This window comes from Pungitius pungitius, chromosome 9 (genome assembly GCF_949316345.1).
Source record: "Pungitius pungitius chromosome 9, fPunPun2.1, whole genome shotgun sequence".
NCBI classification, from domain to species: domain Eukaryota; kingdom Metazoa; phylum Chordata; class Actinopteri; order Perciformes; family Gasterosteidae; genus Pungitius; species Pungitius pungitius.
In genome coordinates, this window is record NC_084908.1 from 1,912,876 (window position 1) to 1,927,574 (window position 14,699).

General features: G+C 41.7%; 2 protein-coding genes across 3 annotated transcripts in view; both read right to left on the bottom strand.

The window, feature by feature from the left end:
• The window catches only part of tppp2 (tubulin polymerization-promoting protein family member 2), a 155,739-nt gene extending 141,372 nt beyond the window's left edge, over positions 1-14,367 (bottom strand). The window contains exon 1 of the mRNA XM_037472989.2: positions 14,357-14,367. The gene's annotated coding sequence lies outside the window, so the exon portion shown is untranslated. The remainder of the gene's footprint in view (positions 1-14,356) is intronic.
• Positions 6,119-14,699, bottom strand: part of prkcaa (protein kinase C, alpha, a) — an 85,976-nt gene continuing 77,395 nt past the window's right edge. The window contains exons 16-18 of one of the 2 annotated variants that reach the window (XM_037473167.2): positions 14,549-14,689; positions 11,955-11,975; positions 6,119-8,269 (exon numbers count right to left, since the gene is read on the bottom strand). In XM_037473167.2, coding sequence (XP_037329064.1) covers positions 8,105-8,269; positions 11,955-11,975; positions 14,549-14,689 — 327 coding nt within the window. In that variant the 3' untranslated portion in view covers positions 6,119-8,104. The remainder of the gene's footprint in view (positions 8,270-11,954; positions 11,976-14,548; positions 14,690-14,699) is intronic. The other variant, XM_037473168.2, reaches the window with a different exon arrangement.

A 14,699-nucleotide genomic window follows, 5' to 3' on the forward strand; every position in this document is an offset into this window, starting at 1 on the left:
GAACTGGTGACACAGTGGTCAGCGGGGCAGCCACTGCTCTTTTTGGTACCATGCTCTAGTGCCTCCATCTTGTCCTCTATCTCTAAGAGTAACCCACTTATATTGTGCCTTTTTATGACCGTTTCTTCCCAATTTTAGTTTGTGTGTGCTGTGCATACTACCCAGGATCCTTCATATTATTTGTGATTATTGTTGCCCCTGGTCAATCACTGTTGGCATAAATTCTTTTCATGTGTTGTCTAAATAAAAGTGATATTGGACTGTACACGCAGAAGCCTCTGTCCGTCTATGGTGTACCTCGCATAGCCATAAGCGTAAAGTAATCGAATTCAGGGTCTCTCCCCTCAAACAGAGTGGCGTTGTCACATCTTGATATTGCTCAAAGTATTTCAGTGTCCATTTGGTCACATAAGAAAGAAAATAGTCAAAGAAACCCCATTGCTTCCGCCCACAGGGTCCCACATGGTTCAGTCCTCATTACCAGGCCTCGGTTGAGCTTTCATCTACACACAACTATCCTGTACCCAAATCAAGGCCATTACAAAACAATAAAACAAAGACGTTAATGACTGAAGCAAATGTTTTAATTAATTACAGCGGATCCCCAGTTGACACAACCCTAAAACAGTGGTTCCCACCATCACCCCTTAATGACTAGCCGCGACCCAAATCCCAACTTCTCAAATGTATTCAAAATCAAGTTCATAAGCTGAATTTTATATTTTATATTCAGGATGTTTAATTATCCTAAAACCCAAATGTCTCCCCCTTATCAGAATGGTTTGACCCAACCTGGCACACGCTGCTGAAAACAAGGACAGACAAAGTCTCTTCAAAATAAAATCACAGGATGATTTTTTTTGTGTTTTTTTTTTTAATTCTAATTTTTATTTTCCTATGCAAAGGCCCGGGACCTGAGAATCACTGGCCTAAAACAACCTAACTGATTTTTAAATGAGCTTTTGAGCTGTTGAAGCAGCACCCAGATTCTCTTTTCTCTTCTCTCTGCAAAATTGTATTCTGACAACACAACATGAAGCCACCTTTTAATTCCTATAGTAAAAAAGTTAAACCCGGCAAAGATGGGTGTGGTTGTTTCTAATGAAATATGGTGGAAAGATGCAAAATAATGAGTGTAAACTCTGCTTCTCTTTATTTTCTGCCCCATTGAATTGGCTTCCACATTGAGACACAAGCGGTGGTCTCATTTGGATTTTGGATGTTCTATCTTCAAAAACCTAAAGGATTAGTCTGCCAAATAAAGGGAGCATTCAACAAATTCATCCAGGGCCTTTGGTTCCCGTTTCTCTTGATTGTAATATCTGGATGAAACTTGGAAAACAGATGTCCTTAGTCCCTCACATACTTGCACATGGGGTCAGAAGCCCTCTGTAATAAAACATAAGAGCTGTAGTCTACCTATTAGATAATTAGTCCCACATTTATAGAGTCTGAGCTGCTGTCAGACTACATACCACACAAACCATCTGTGGCCATATGGTCATTCATTCAGTCATTTAGTAGCATCTGGTGAATCCAATGCAGTGTGAACTGTATGACTAAACACCACATTCTGTTCCCCGAGAAGCGAATGAAGAGGCTGCCTCTCATTGGCCTCACAGGCCACCGTAATCAGGACCTTTGTCATCCCATTTTGCATTAGGTCACCTCTCCCAATCAACTTTTGTTTCAAACATTTCATTAAATACTGCTAACATATTCTCTCTTCTGCTTTTAACTCCAGTGCTTACTTCAGGAAGGACCAGCTCTCACAACGAGACCATATGGTCGTATGTGGCTTCGCTCAAACGCTGAAAATGTTTGTGTATTTATCTGTTTGTGCATTTAAGGGCTGTGTCTGTGTAGTAGAGGCAGAATGAGAGAAGCCAGTGGCCTGAAACATATATGGCCACATACCAGCGCACGTTGGTTTCTTTTTTGCAGTCATTTTGTGTAATATGTAAAGAAATCCAGGTTTGAACCTTATTTACAAAAAGTGGTTTCAATTAAATGCAATTGGACTCACGTTGTTTCTGATGAATACTTTCTTATTTGAGCAGCACCTTTTTTGCCAGGTTGCTTATTGCAACAAACTGAAACCTCAGACAACTGAAGTGTTGCAAAATGACCCTTTCTAGAGCCAGTGCTTAGTTTTCCGTTCTGGCCTTCTTTAGAAAAATGGAAGCCATCTAGGGAAAAAGGACCCGCTCCTTATGTAGATATAGAGGGCTCACTCTCCTTCTTCCTCTGCTTTGGCCTTCAGGGCTTGATTATTTATTTCCATCTAGTTGGGAACTTGGTTTGGACATCTACTTGAAATGAATGTATGATCTGTGTACTTGATTTGGCATACTACATCGCCCTCGGAGATCTCTCTGTCACGACTTTAACCGTCTCACAGTGGGTTTTCACTCCATAGAAGTTTTTCGTACGCTTTTTTTGGTCGTCTAAAAAAACGTCTCATTCAATATTTGTTTTTGTACGTAGCGGCACCTCCTGTAAGATCTCTAAATACAGGATGGCGACAGCCAAAATGTTGAACTTAAGACTTTACGTCTCGGTCAGCTATGTAGCTGTAGCTCTGTATAAAAAAGGCCAGCGGAGCGATCTGCCGATAGACCCCCCCCCCTTAATGCTGCTCTTAGTACACATGGACCCTCGGGGATATCGGACTTTTCCCACTTGAAGAGCGAGAATTAAAAACTAAAACCGCCACGAAACAGCACAATCTGTTGAAAAGCCTTACAACCCTCTTCGCTGCCACGGTTTAGGACATTGGCTGCGTGTCAGCAAGGAGCACTAATTATGGGGGGGGGTTGATCAGTATGATAGATGGAAGCTATCACGTATGTTGTGTCTGAGGTAATGTATGCGGGCAATTAGTGGCAAATCAATACAATTGATTTGAAAAACAGCGGTATGAACTGCTTTCTTCTTTTCTTTCAGCATCATTGTTGTCCTTTTTTTTCAATTTAAGTCCTATTCTGTAAAGGCTGATTATAAGAAAAAAAATGAAAAACAGATGTTTACATTATATCTATTGCTCCCAGCTGCAAATTGTGCTTCATGAAAATACCAATATGTGTTTGTTTGTTAAAAACCACCGCATCGCCCATGTGTTGTGACACATAATCAGGTGATGATGGGATTAATCCCGTCAAAGTTCCGCATGGACATTGAATGGGCTCAAAAAGGAAAGATGCTGGTGTGCCAAAAGCAATCAGGTGCTGTTAGTCAGGCAAACGGGCTGTCGTGCTCCTTCTTGTTGTGGTACACTATTGTCTCGAGCACGACTGAAGCTCAACCTCCCGGCTAACGAAGAAGCCTGGAACATACGCGGAATCCATCGACCGGCCCCCACGCAAACTCCCAGCTCTGCAAACACTCTCACATGCCTCCATGCACCGCACGATCCGAACGATGCCTCTAAAAAGCTAAACTAGATGAACTGGAATGAGTTAAACTCCAAATCGTGTCCACCAGTGAGCATTGTGCAACTCAATAGTAAGTTAAGAGAGGTTCAGCTCTCTTTGTTCGAGTTTTGTGTTTAACAAAAAAATATTTATCCATTTAATCGATACAAAGGATTCTGCGAAAGCAATGGTTGGCATATTTTTACAAAATAATCAAAGAAGACACATTTTAGAGTGTATTATTTTAATTTATTCAGTTATTTTGTGGTAACCTTTGAATTCAGATGTCACTGTAGCGCCTAAGGTGTCATCTCTGAAAACGGATCAAAATGTGAGGAAGGGAAGCCACAACAAGGTAATGGCATGATTCCTTTTAAATTCACAAATGGCATCAAAAAAAATAAAAAAAAAATCTCACTTCCAGAAGAATGATTCTAATGTTCCTTTCTTTATTTATTTGCATTATCATACATTAGGTACAAATGACACAATCAATTACAAGGTAATTAGCTCAGACTGGTTTTAAAGGTTTTAGGCTGACACAGGGAGAAAACAAACATACAACATTTGCAAAATACAATATATTCTTTGTTTTACAGTCTAGGAAGGTATGTATTGTAAGTCGTTTATGTACAAGGACAGGGATGCTGAGATAATAAATGAGCTAGACGGGAGAGTTGGACACCATGTTGCTGTATGGGTTGAGGGATAAGGCATTCCCGCACATCGTTGATCCTGTGCTCTGTACGGCCCAAAAGATGGCAGCTCACCTCAACTCATTCATTTCACAGCACACACAGCACAGCGGAGAGTGATGACTAACTACAAAAAGAAGAAAAACGTTATACGTGCCTCATCAAAAGCAATCGGGAACCTAAAAGGAGACTTGTAAGAAACGCCAATTGAAAAAAAAACACAAAAACAAATCATACCAGACCTCCAATTAAAACATTTAACAAGTGAATTCATTATCTTCTGGCCATCCTAATCAATGAAGTTAATAACACAAAGGTGAGGGCATCAAATAGAATGTAAACAAATTAAAAGCCCAAATACATTTGGCCAACTCCTTCCTCAGGGTGCATTTGGGGAACAATCGGAGAGGAGGAAAGGGGGGAATTGATGTCAACTGGGTGGATGTAATAGCTCAAAATAGTCAACTGTTTTCCCGACCTGATGGTATTTAAAGGGTGAGAAGAGGAGGACGCAGTCGACTAAAATGATGGATTGACTGGGCCCAGGCACTGAGGAATAGAGGAACAGGTGGATTACACCAGGTCAAAAGAAGACGGGAGGAGGGGCAGTTCAGCGCGATGAGGCACGGGGGGTCATCCTTTCGAACAAGCCACCACCATCCATCCTTTAGCTCATTTTGAACTAAATCCGATCCGTCACCTGCCCATTGTTCCTTTGGTCCCCAAAGATCATCCTTTGATATTGTTGAAACATGTATATTCAATAGCTCACTTCATCGGTCATTAATAGGCACAGGGAGGTAAAGGTAAAGCACGCACACCGGGGGGATGAGTCAAGCTGTAGTTTTATGGCTCTAAAGGTTATTTGCGTCAGTCAACAAAGTGGGCTTGAAATTCAGTTTTTTAGATGGAGCATTGGTTTGAACAGAGCGTACATTTTTCACTTCTATTCTCATTCATTTGTGAGATATGCTGTTTTTAGGCCATATAGTAAGTGGGGAAAAGGTATGGCGTAAACATTAGGTAGAGAGTTTCGATCAGAGCAAGGACAATGCAGATTAAGACGAACGCAAGGTATATCTGTTCAAGTTGGGAAAGGCACACAAGGGAAGAGTAAGACATTCTATTGAAGGGATGGGTCTATTCGGTCGGCACATACACAGGTGCAAGACCGTTGAGGATCTACATGAAATATTTCTCTGTGATATTCACCGTGGTGTTAAAATCCAATATTCCACTGGATGCAATGTATTTTTCAGACACAATCCTGCCCAAGGCTAGAGAGGCAGGAAAATCTAGTACCGTGCACGATGAGTCGTTTATTAAACTGACTGGAGTTGTAAAGCGCACTGACACATTGTGCATTGGTTTACTCATGGCAGCATGCTATATGTTACGTGTCCGACACAGTGCACAGCAGGTGTAGCTTCGGGCGGGCCTCGGCCTGCACAAGGGTCTGCAAAGACGTCATCCAAGGGACCCACAGCTAGTGCAACGCCGCTGTTTGTCGGGTTCTGGCAATCTCCAGGTTTGGCACATGCAAGGGCTTATATGTACTACAGGAGAGATCCACTCTTAGAAACACATGGAAAGAAAAAAATGTACAAACATTTTGAAAGTTCCTATCTGTATCAGTTTCTAAGCAGAAGCTGGAGAAATAAAACCAACAACATCGACTGCGACAACAAACGGCAAAAGCAAACAAAAACAAACAAAAAAGAGTTTACAACAGAACATGGTTATTACAACAAAAGACACAAAACACAAAAGAGTGCGTGGTGCCGCTGGTCTCCGGCTGTCACAACTCGACACCGATTTGGATTCAGTGTTGGAACCGGGGACTGAGGGCCATAACGTGTACACAGGTCAAGCTTCCACAGAAAAGACTGCTGGAACCATGGACCTCGTCACAGAAACGGGTTTTGAAAAGTAGCGTTGGTATTAGTATCGCTTGAGATTAATAAACTCTTATGTTCATAAGCAATCTGTTTTATTTGGGAAAAATGGCTGTTGTTTTTTTTTTTTACACATTTTTGGTGGGATTTTTGTGTTTCAATACTGTTGCGTAGCGCGTGATCAACAGTGGATTTTTGATTGGTAGTTACCACATCCGCATCAGCACATCAGCACTCTTAAGTCACTGAGCCAGTCTTTGTGTTGGCCACATTCAATCTAGACCGAACGTTGTGCTTCCCTTTGACACTTCATACCTTCCCGAAAAAGGCTTTTTTTTAACTTTGTAGCATGCAGTCTTAAGCCGATCACGTGCACGAATTATGTCTACCGACAGCATGCAGATACAGAGGGACAGTCAACAGCCAGACACACATTCAACTAACACACAAATTGCAGTCAAAATCATTGATAAATCTGCCAAAAAAGGTCAAACAGATCCCACAACTTTCTAAACCTGAACCCCGTTAAGGACTTCCAGCTGTTACAAAGTTGATCGGTACTGGGTTCATTTCTTAGTTGTTTCATTTGTCTTTGCACATACAAATATTGGTTTATAGAATGAATGTAATAAAAGCACATTCAGGTGTTGGTATAAAAACGGTAACTTGCTATACTCTTTAAATAATTCATGATTATCTTAGTGGTTGAGATACACACAATGACTATCTGATCTAATGGAAAACATATGAAACCAAAAAGGATGGCAGTTAAAACCTAATCTATTTCCAATGACATTGAAAGAAACAGATGCAAACGGATGATTTCACTCATGAGGATTTTGCTGACCCACTCGTAATGAAGGATGAGTTTGTTTCCAGGACAACGAAGCATTTTCAGAAGAAACGCTCCTTCTGATTTTCAGTTTAAGTAACTAAGAAAATGAAGAAATGTGTTCCATCTTCACATGATACTGTATGAAAGATAACATTGAATGTTTAATACACAATTATATCATAATATTAAAAAATTAATATAATAACTTGATCAAATTGTCTTTACTGCTTCTGTTGAGACATATGTGACCAATTGAAATCATAAGCATAGCATAGTAAAGAGACATTGGTTAAAACATTACAAACTGTAAACGTTTTAGCTTTTATATTTTTCTTACAGTCGATATAATAATGATCTGCCACTGCCCACATACTAAAATGATTACTGTGTGTTCACATAGTGCCCACAAAATTATAGTGTATCATCTGCAGCTTGATTAAGGGCTAGAAAATAGATGTGAATTGTTACTACAAGCTAAGAATCCGAAGCCCCCCTGATACACTTTCAAGTGCCTCACATATTAGCATTGTTATTGTTACAGGCAGATCATCATCGGATTACCTGTCTTTTTCTTTTAGTTGATTTGATACTAGCGGAGATCAAATTGTACTCATTTCATAGCGTCACCATAAAATCAAAGGGGGAAAAAAAAAACTGTAAACATGATGCAGGAAACATTGACTCACGAGGTGCTGTTTTCAACGCCTGCACCACCTGTCCTTCATATTTGGCCAGTGTTTTTCAGGTCACCACACAACGTATGCACTGGTATGATTATGGAAACAAACTGTGACGGGTAGAACGTAATGTTTATCCGTTGAGATTTGTAGGTATGAATCTCTTTTCCAGAATCACTTAATCCATGCCTACAATGGAACTGTAGCTGAATGCCCCTTTTAATAGTATCTTTTTCGCACCATATATAGGCATGGATTAATTTAATCTCTAAATTTTCATCATGCTGTGGCATGGATAAATAAAGCTTCTCATCCGACTGCCTTAGTGCCTTTAGTCGTGGCAAACCTTCGATACGAATGGCAGCGATAAGGAAGACATCCTGCTCATTATTACACAAGAGAAACCTGTTAGAATCAAAATACTCTATAATATGCAGTCCCTAGAATGCTGCTTAAAATAAAACCAATACATAAAGACTCCTAGCGGTCCTAGATCAAGTTGTGGAAGGATGAGGTTGGCAGATGCTCTAAGTGGGCGGCAGAGAGGAGGGAGGTTTTTCAGGGGGGGGGGGGGGTTTCCCCATCCTTCTCATAGGCTGTTAACGAGCACCGGGTTCACAAACTGGGGGTTGATGAAAGAGAACCCTGCAAACTCGGCCTGGTCGATGTTGGCGATAACCAGCTCATCGGGCGGTGTGAGCTGCGGCTGAGTGCGCGTGAAGAACTTGTCGAAGTTCTCCGCTCCTTTGCCGCACTGTAGAAAAGAGACACAGATGGAGGAGACGTTCAGACACAAGGTGCGTAAGACAACATGAAGAATGCAAGCTGGCCGACGAGGGACGGGACGAGTGCACATGGTCATTTGTACTTCTTGGAACCTTTCACAGATCATCAACCATAAGCAATCCCCCCTAGCGGGATACAATGACACTGGACTGGGCCGCTGCACAACGTACAACGAGCAAGACGTGTCTGTGTCTCTCCCACATCAAATGTCAACTAATTACGCTTTCCTAAAAAATGAAGAATATGTCATACCTGATCCCCCACCTTTCCCACTGCTGCATGCAGGAGGTTAACATGCTATGCTCTACATGCACTAATTACGCTGGTCCAGATTGGATTCAACAAATCAGGGCCCTCTGCAGCAAGGTAGCTCAGGATCTCAAAACATGTTGTGATGTTCCTTTATCTCGGCCCACGCGTGATACATGCAGACATCTTTTTCGCGCATTTGACCCTCAAAATTTTTTTTAAAAAAATGCTAGAGCATCAAGTTGCAACAAGATGATCAAAGGGTTGATGAGGTCCTGTGTGAGGCAAGCGGTCTGTTTGCAACAGGAGACATCACAGGCGTGTTCGTGTTTGAGCGAGGAGAAGTTAATCACGTTAAATCAAAGACATGGAGATGGATCCCGTCACTCGGTGGATGAATCAGCGCTTGAAATAATTTCTCAGCGAGGGGAGGTCATTATTTTGCTCGGGGGTCGTGTGCATCTCATTTTGCCCCTTGACTGGAAAAATAATCAAATGAATAAATGACACTTACTATGCGCTTTAAAGGCGCATTATAGCAGTTTCAGAGCGTTAACATAGCATCATGACGTATATTGGTAGAGTGGAATAATGTCCACCTGAGGAGAGAAGGAAGCTACTGCTCTCTCAGCTGCACGTGCCCGACTCCACCTGCGAGTGGATAACAGACCTCCCCTCTGACATGAAACAGCACGGGATGCTGGGAAAGCATGTCTCAGCCCCCCCGGAACCATCAGCAGCGCCCCCCACCCACCCCCCACCCACCCCGGGCTGAGTTCTTTCCCCCCCCCCGAACACACGCAGCTGTCACCAGTCCGTCCATCTCCAAGTTTGGACATAGCGATGCCTCTTTCCATGTCCTCTCCATGTGGTGTGTTGAATGCAGACTCGGGCGAACCTACAAAGAGGATTATAAGGCGAGCGATGCTCCGCTGTTACCAGTCATTAGGAAACGTCGAGAGAAAATGGATCACTTGGTCGCTTCTAACAAATTCTCCTGTCGTTACTGGAGAACAAATGAGACAGCGTACAAGAGGAGGAGGGAGCGAGCAATAAATAGAGAGGCTGTACATAACATCCTCATCCATCCTCATCAGTTAGTCCTCCTACACACCGGGCTTAACTAGAAGGAAGCACGCACACACAATCACACACCTAACCAAATACTAAAAGGCTACGACCCGGTGCACAATATAATGAGCTTCCACATTCCCTTGGGAGCTGGATCTAACAAAAAAAAAGACTGAAGCCAATTGTCACTGGGCTTCAAAAGAATGAAATCTAGATGGAGACCATGGCACCTTTGACACAGTGGTGCATTTAACTCAAAAGGGCTGTTGGGACTGCAAAGGCCTAATTACACCAAGCATTACATCACAGTTGCAGGTACTATAAATATACAGCATAAAGGTTTAAATAGTAACATACTGAAGAAGCAGCTTTTAGTCTAGTTTGCATCACGGCCACTCGAGGAAACAAAGCTTAGATGTCTGACAAGACTGATGATGCCAAACTAAAGTATGTTCAACATATTCCTGACAAGACAGATGTATCGTTTATCAGTTAAGCCTTGTGGTAGATCTAACCTTTCACTGCTTTATGTAAAATCCTCCTGACATGTACTGACTAACTTCTGCTGCTGTATTTCGTCCTGTATTTTGCATTGGTGATCACCAGCATCCCTCAACTTCTGCATCGTTCCGTATCCTCGTCTTCCTCTATCCATCAGTGACCATCCATCGCTCAAGCAGCACATTTTTCACGCAGAGCTCCACGTTGAGGATTGCCGGCACCAGGATGTGCCTTTTTTGCATCACTCAACAGTTCTTCCCTGTGACACCATGCATCTGATCTCAAGATCTCACTCCCCACAGCGTTAAAAGCAGTTCATCTAACAGTGCTGAGCTTTTGAAAATATTTGACAACATGCCTAATTTATCTTAATTTAATTAATATTTTTCTCTTAAAAGAAATGTTCTAAATATTTGTTTGTGAAGGACCTTTGGATCACAAATACAGGACCTTGTTTTAGAGCTGCTCTCAAATAATATAACTAAATTAAGCTAAAAAAAAGATCAGCTCAATAAAGAGGAAAATGAAACAATTTGATAGGGAACCATGGACATGAAATCTGCACCACCGCTGTAATTTCAAGGAGCCTTTTGCAGAAGCTCAGAACTGGTTTCACATCTCTGATTCCTTACTCTAAGTTTCAGAGACCAGAGCTATTATGCCACTATGATCCATCCTCCTGGAGACTGAGTCTCTTTTGACCTACTTTCCCACATCTTTAACCTCTCTTACTCTCTTCTTCTGTACCCAAGCATATGAGAAGTCCAGTTAGCTGCTAAGGATGCTAATTGATCTGATCAGAGTAGTGCCTCTTCCTCTCTTTCTGCCTAAAGTCACTGGCATCAGAATAAGTTCTCCTCATAATCTCATCAATAATACCACTTATTTGGCTACCGTAAACACAACTTTACGCGCAACTTGTTTTAACCCAAGTACACAACGATGAAGTCCTGCACATCCACACAGACCACAAAAGATGATTGATTGATTTGTAATGAGACGAGATGTAAACCTCAAAGCAAGTACAAATTGGGTCTTTCACACATAAATCTGCCTCGGTTAAGAAATGAACTACTCATTTTAGGAAAATGACTATCATGACTCACACTTTAAATAAATAGAAAAAATAAATACACTCCTCATAGATCAACAATAACTCTGGCTGCCCTGACACTCATTCTAACCCATACACACATCTGCATCCTCCTCCTGGAGGCCTGGTCCTTTAGATGCTGGTTTGAATGGCTCAGCTGGGTGCAGTCAGCTTATTAATTGGAATTCGACAGCTGTCACAGACGAATGAAGGGAGATCGAGCGGGGATGGGAGAAGGGAAAAGTGGATTTGAGTGGCTGGGTTGGACCTAGTGATGGGTGAGAGGAGGTATAGAGAGACAGCCATTGGATGGTAACGACCTCAGAAACAGCCCTGTATCACGTGGCATAGTGAGATGGACATGATGGTAACAGAGAGCTCTCAACAATGTTTTTCTTACTCTCTCTCAACCTCACTCGTCTTTCACTGGAAACCAGCCCCATGCAAGCATGCGCTTTAAAAGGACATGCGCGTTTTCATGCATCCACCTCCCCTCAACTTCAGCCCCTCAACCCCCCCCCCCCCCCCAAAATAGACACAGTGACGAGGTATGCATGCAGGGAGATATTCCTCTTTTGCTTTTCTCAATCTCTGTAATCCCTCACCTTCTTGAACCTTCCCACACACACACACACATACTTTTGCTCACACATGTACACAAAAGCACAGTCAGCATTTCCAGGACGCGCAGCGCGTCCGACCAGCGAGAGACTACACGGACAAAGAGGTCAAGATTCACCTTATTAGAGGAACTGGAGCCCTTGAGTTGAGGGTTGAAACAGAAAAGAACTACAATATTTAAACTGAATGTGCAAAGGACACCTCCCCCCCCCCCCCCCCACACACACACACACACTTTGTGATCTACTTTATCTCTTTTGCCACCTGTTTCGGGCTTTAAAGAAATACACTCTACATTAACTTTGCATGATTCTGTGCATGTGTGTGTACACATTTATATGTATATATTTATTTATGCATATGTATACAGTACCAGTTTGGCATCGTGAGAAAGTGTGTCCAAAATGTTGACTGGAACTACACATATACAGTACATGTATGGTGTGTGCATCTATCTATATATAAATATAGGAAAGTGAATGATTAGATAAGCTTTTGTGTGACATTAAGGATGAATTCTGATGAGAGGCTTTGAAATGACATTTGGCCTATTTAACACATGCCATCAGGAGCCTACGCCTGCAGCTGTGTTTTGACTCTACAAAAGACTGTCATGGCAAGGCACTATTACACATCAGGTTATATGGAATGTAACCTCTCTTTTTATTGAGTAAAGCCCCCAATTTATGTAATTATTAAACACAGATTGTACAAGATCTTGACGCAGTTCTGCCTCTGTGGAATCACTTCAGACTCAGAACACTAAAGGTAGAACTTCCTCCTTGTGTTTTACATTCTTTACAAACACTGTCAGCAAATTTTAATGGGAGTGTTGTAAAGGACTGGTCAGAGTACATCAGCTATTTCTACACAATGTGAATAGTATCCATTGTAACACAGTCGCCTTCATTCCATGAGGCCTACTGTGATGAAATATTGCAGGTCTGGTAAATATGTAAGCGCTTGTCTAGGACATATGTGCTGCGAGATGTGTGATGCTGGTGTGATGCCTTCGCAATAACGGTGGAATTAAAGTCCCAGATAAGCTACTGTACAGCAAACCGTTCCTGATGTGTACCGCCTCTTGACCCGATCACTGGAGGATCCATTACAGAATAGGAAATTAATGAAGGGATGCTTGTCAGGCATCAAAGTCAACAATAAACTGTAGCCAAAATGTTTGTGTATGTACTTACAGCAAATCCAAGATCGATAAACCAGCAGAAGCAACAATGCGTTTCCATGAAACACTAATATAATTAACATAATAATTTGCTGAAGGAATCCCATAAATTACAAAAGAGATGTCCCCCCACGTACCTCTATGATAATAAAGATGACTAATTCAAAACTTTCACAGCGAGGTTACATGCCATGGTTGGTCTTTTGTCTTCTTTTTCACCCTTTCTAGCTTGTACACATCTTCACCAACACATTCGGGGAACGTGTTGTGTGATTGTGGGTGTGTGTGTGGGAGGAAACTGCAAGTTTGTGTCGGAGTAAAGACAGAGAGAAGTGGAAAACACAGACACATGACCATTTCGTGGCAAGATTGCGAATATTATGATGAAGGATTTTGAAGGACTGATGAAGTGAACTTTAAGTACAATAAAGGAGATTGGATGAAAAGTTGAGGATAACCTTGAGAGACACGTCATAAAATGGGCCATATGTAGATCATTGCGTGTGTGTGTGTGTGTGTTTACCTCAGTTTCAGGCACAAGCTTTCCAAGCCATTAGAGTTCAACCAAATCCATTGATTACAAACAACGGTGCAAATGTAATTTTAACCAAATCATTGATATTCCAAAAAGTTTGTGTTTAAGACATTATAGATTTGTCTGGATTACTGATTCATGCACCACCTGTTGAAATATATTTAGACACTGTCAAGTCACACAAAGCAGATTCAAGATCTATTAGTATACTTTAACACTGTAGTCAAGGCTTGCCGTCCTCTAAATGTAAAGGTAATTAAATCCAGCACTAAAAGGTAAAAACACTAACTCTATTGACTGATAACCTTTAATGACAAATAAGACTGAAGGCGGGTGTGCTGCTCCAATTTGTAAACAAACCGTGAAGAACCAATACTCCAAGAGGGGTCATACCATGTCTCGCCATGATCAGATCTGTCTTGTAGTGATAAGCACATCAGTACTTGTTTGTTCAGAGGCATGCGGTTCACAAAAATTGAATTAGTTTATTGAATGCATGTCTTTGTTATCCTTATTGTGTTGATGCATTAAAGTCAATGTCACATATATTAGTCATCCCTTCATCCATATGAAATGAAATGGAATTCCTGCAGACATCTGATATTATTTTTAAGAAAAGCTTTTAAGCTTGTGTTGAATTCAAGTATACATTGAATATTGTTCCTTTCTTCAAGCACAAGAAAAAACACAACCTCAGTAAAGCCAAAGAGAACAAATGCAATACTGGTGGCAATGCGGTTAGTTTTGTGTATTCATTTGAGGAACTTTCCAGTCTCTTCTTTGGCCCACGCCAATATCAAAGTCTATTTTTCATTTCTCAAGTGAAGGTTGAGTTCAAATCTCACTCATATACTTGCACTTTCTGCCATGCATATGAAAAAAGAGCTTAAACTATCAACATTCCAAGTATAAAGGTACCACACTTCATTGTGGTGTAAATGAAACCGAAGAAAGTTGCTGGCCTGCAGTACAAGTCCTCCTGCAGAGTACTCACCACTTTGGGCTTGAAGGGCGGCTGTATCTCCCTGTTCTGGAGGCGGTCCCAGTCGATGCGTCTGAAGAAGGCGTGTTCTCTGATGTCCCTCTCGCCCTCAGGGCCGCAGCCCAGACGCTTGGATGGGTGTTTGGTCATAAGCTGCACACAG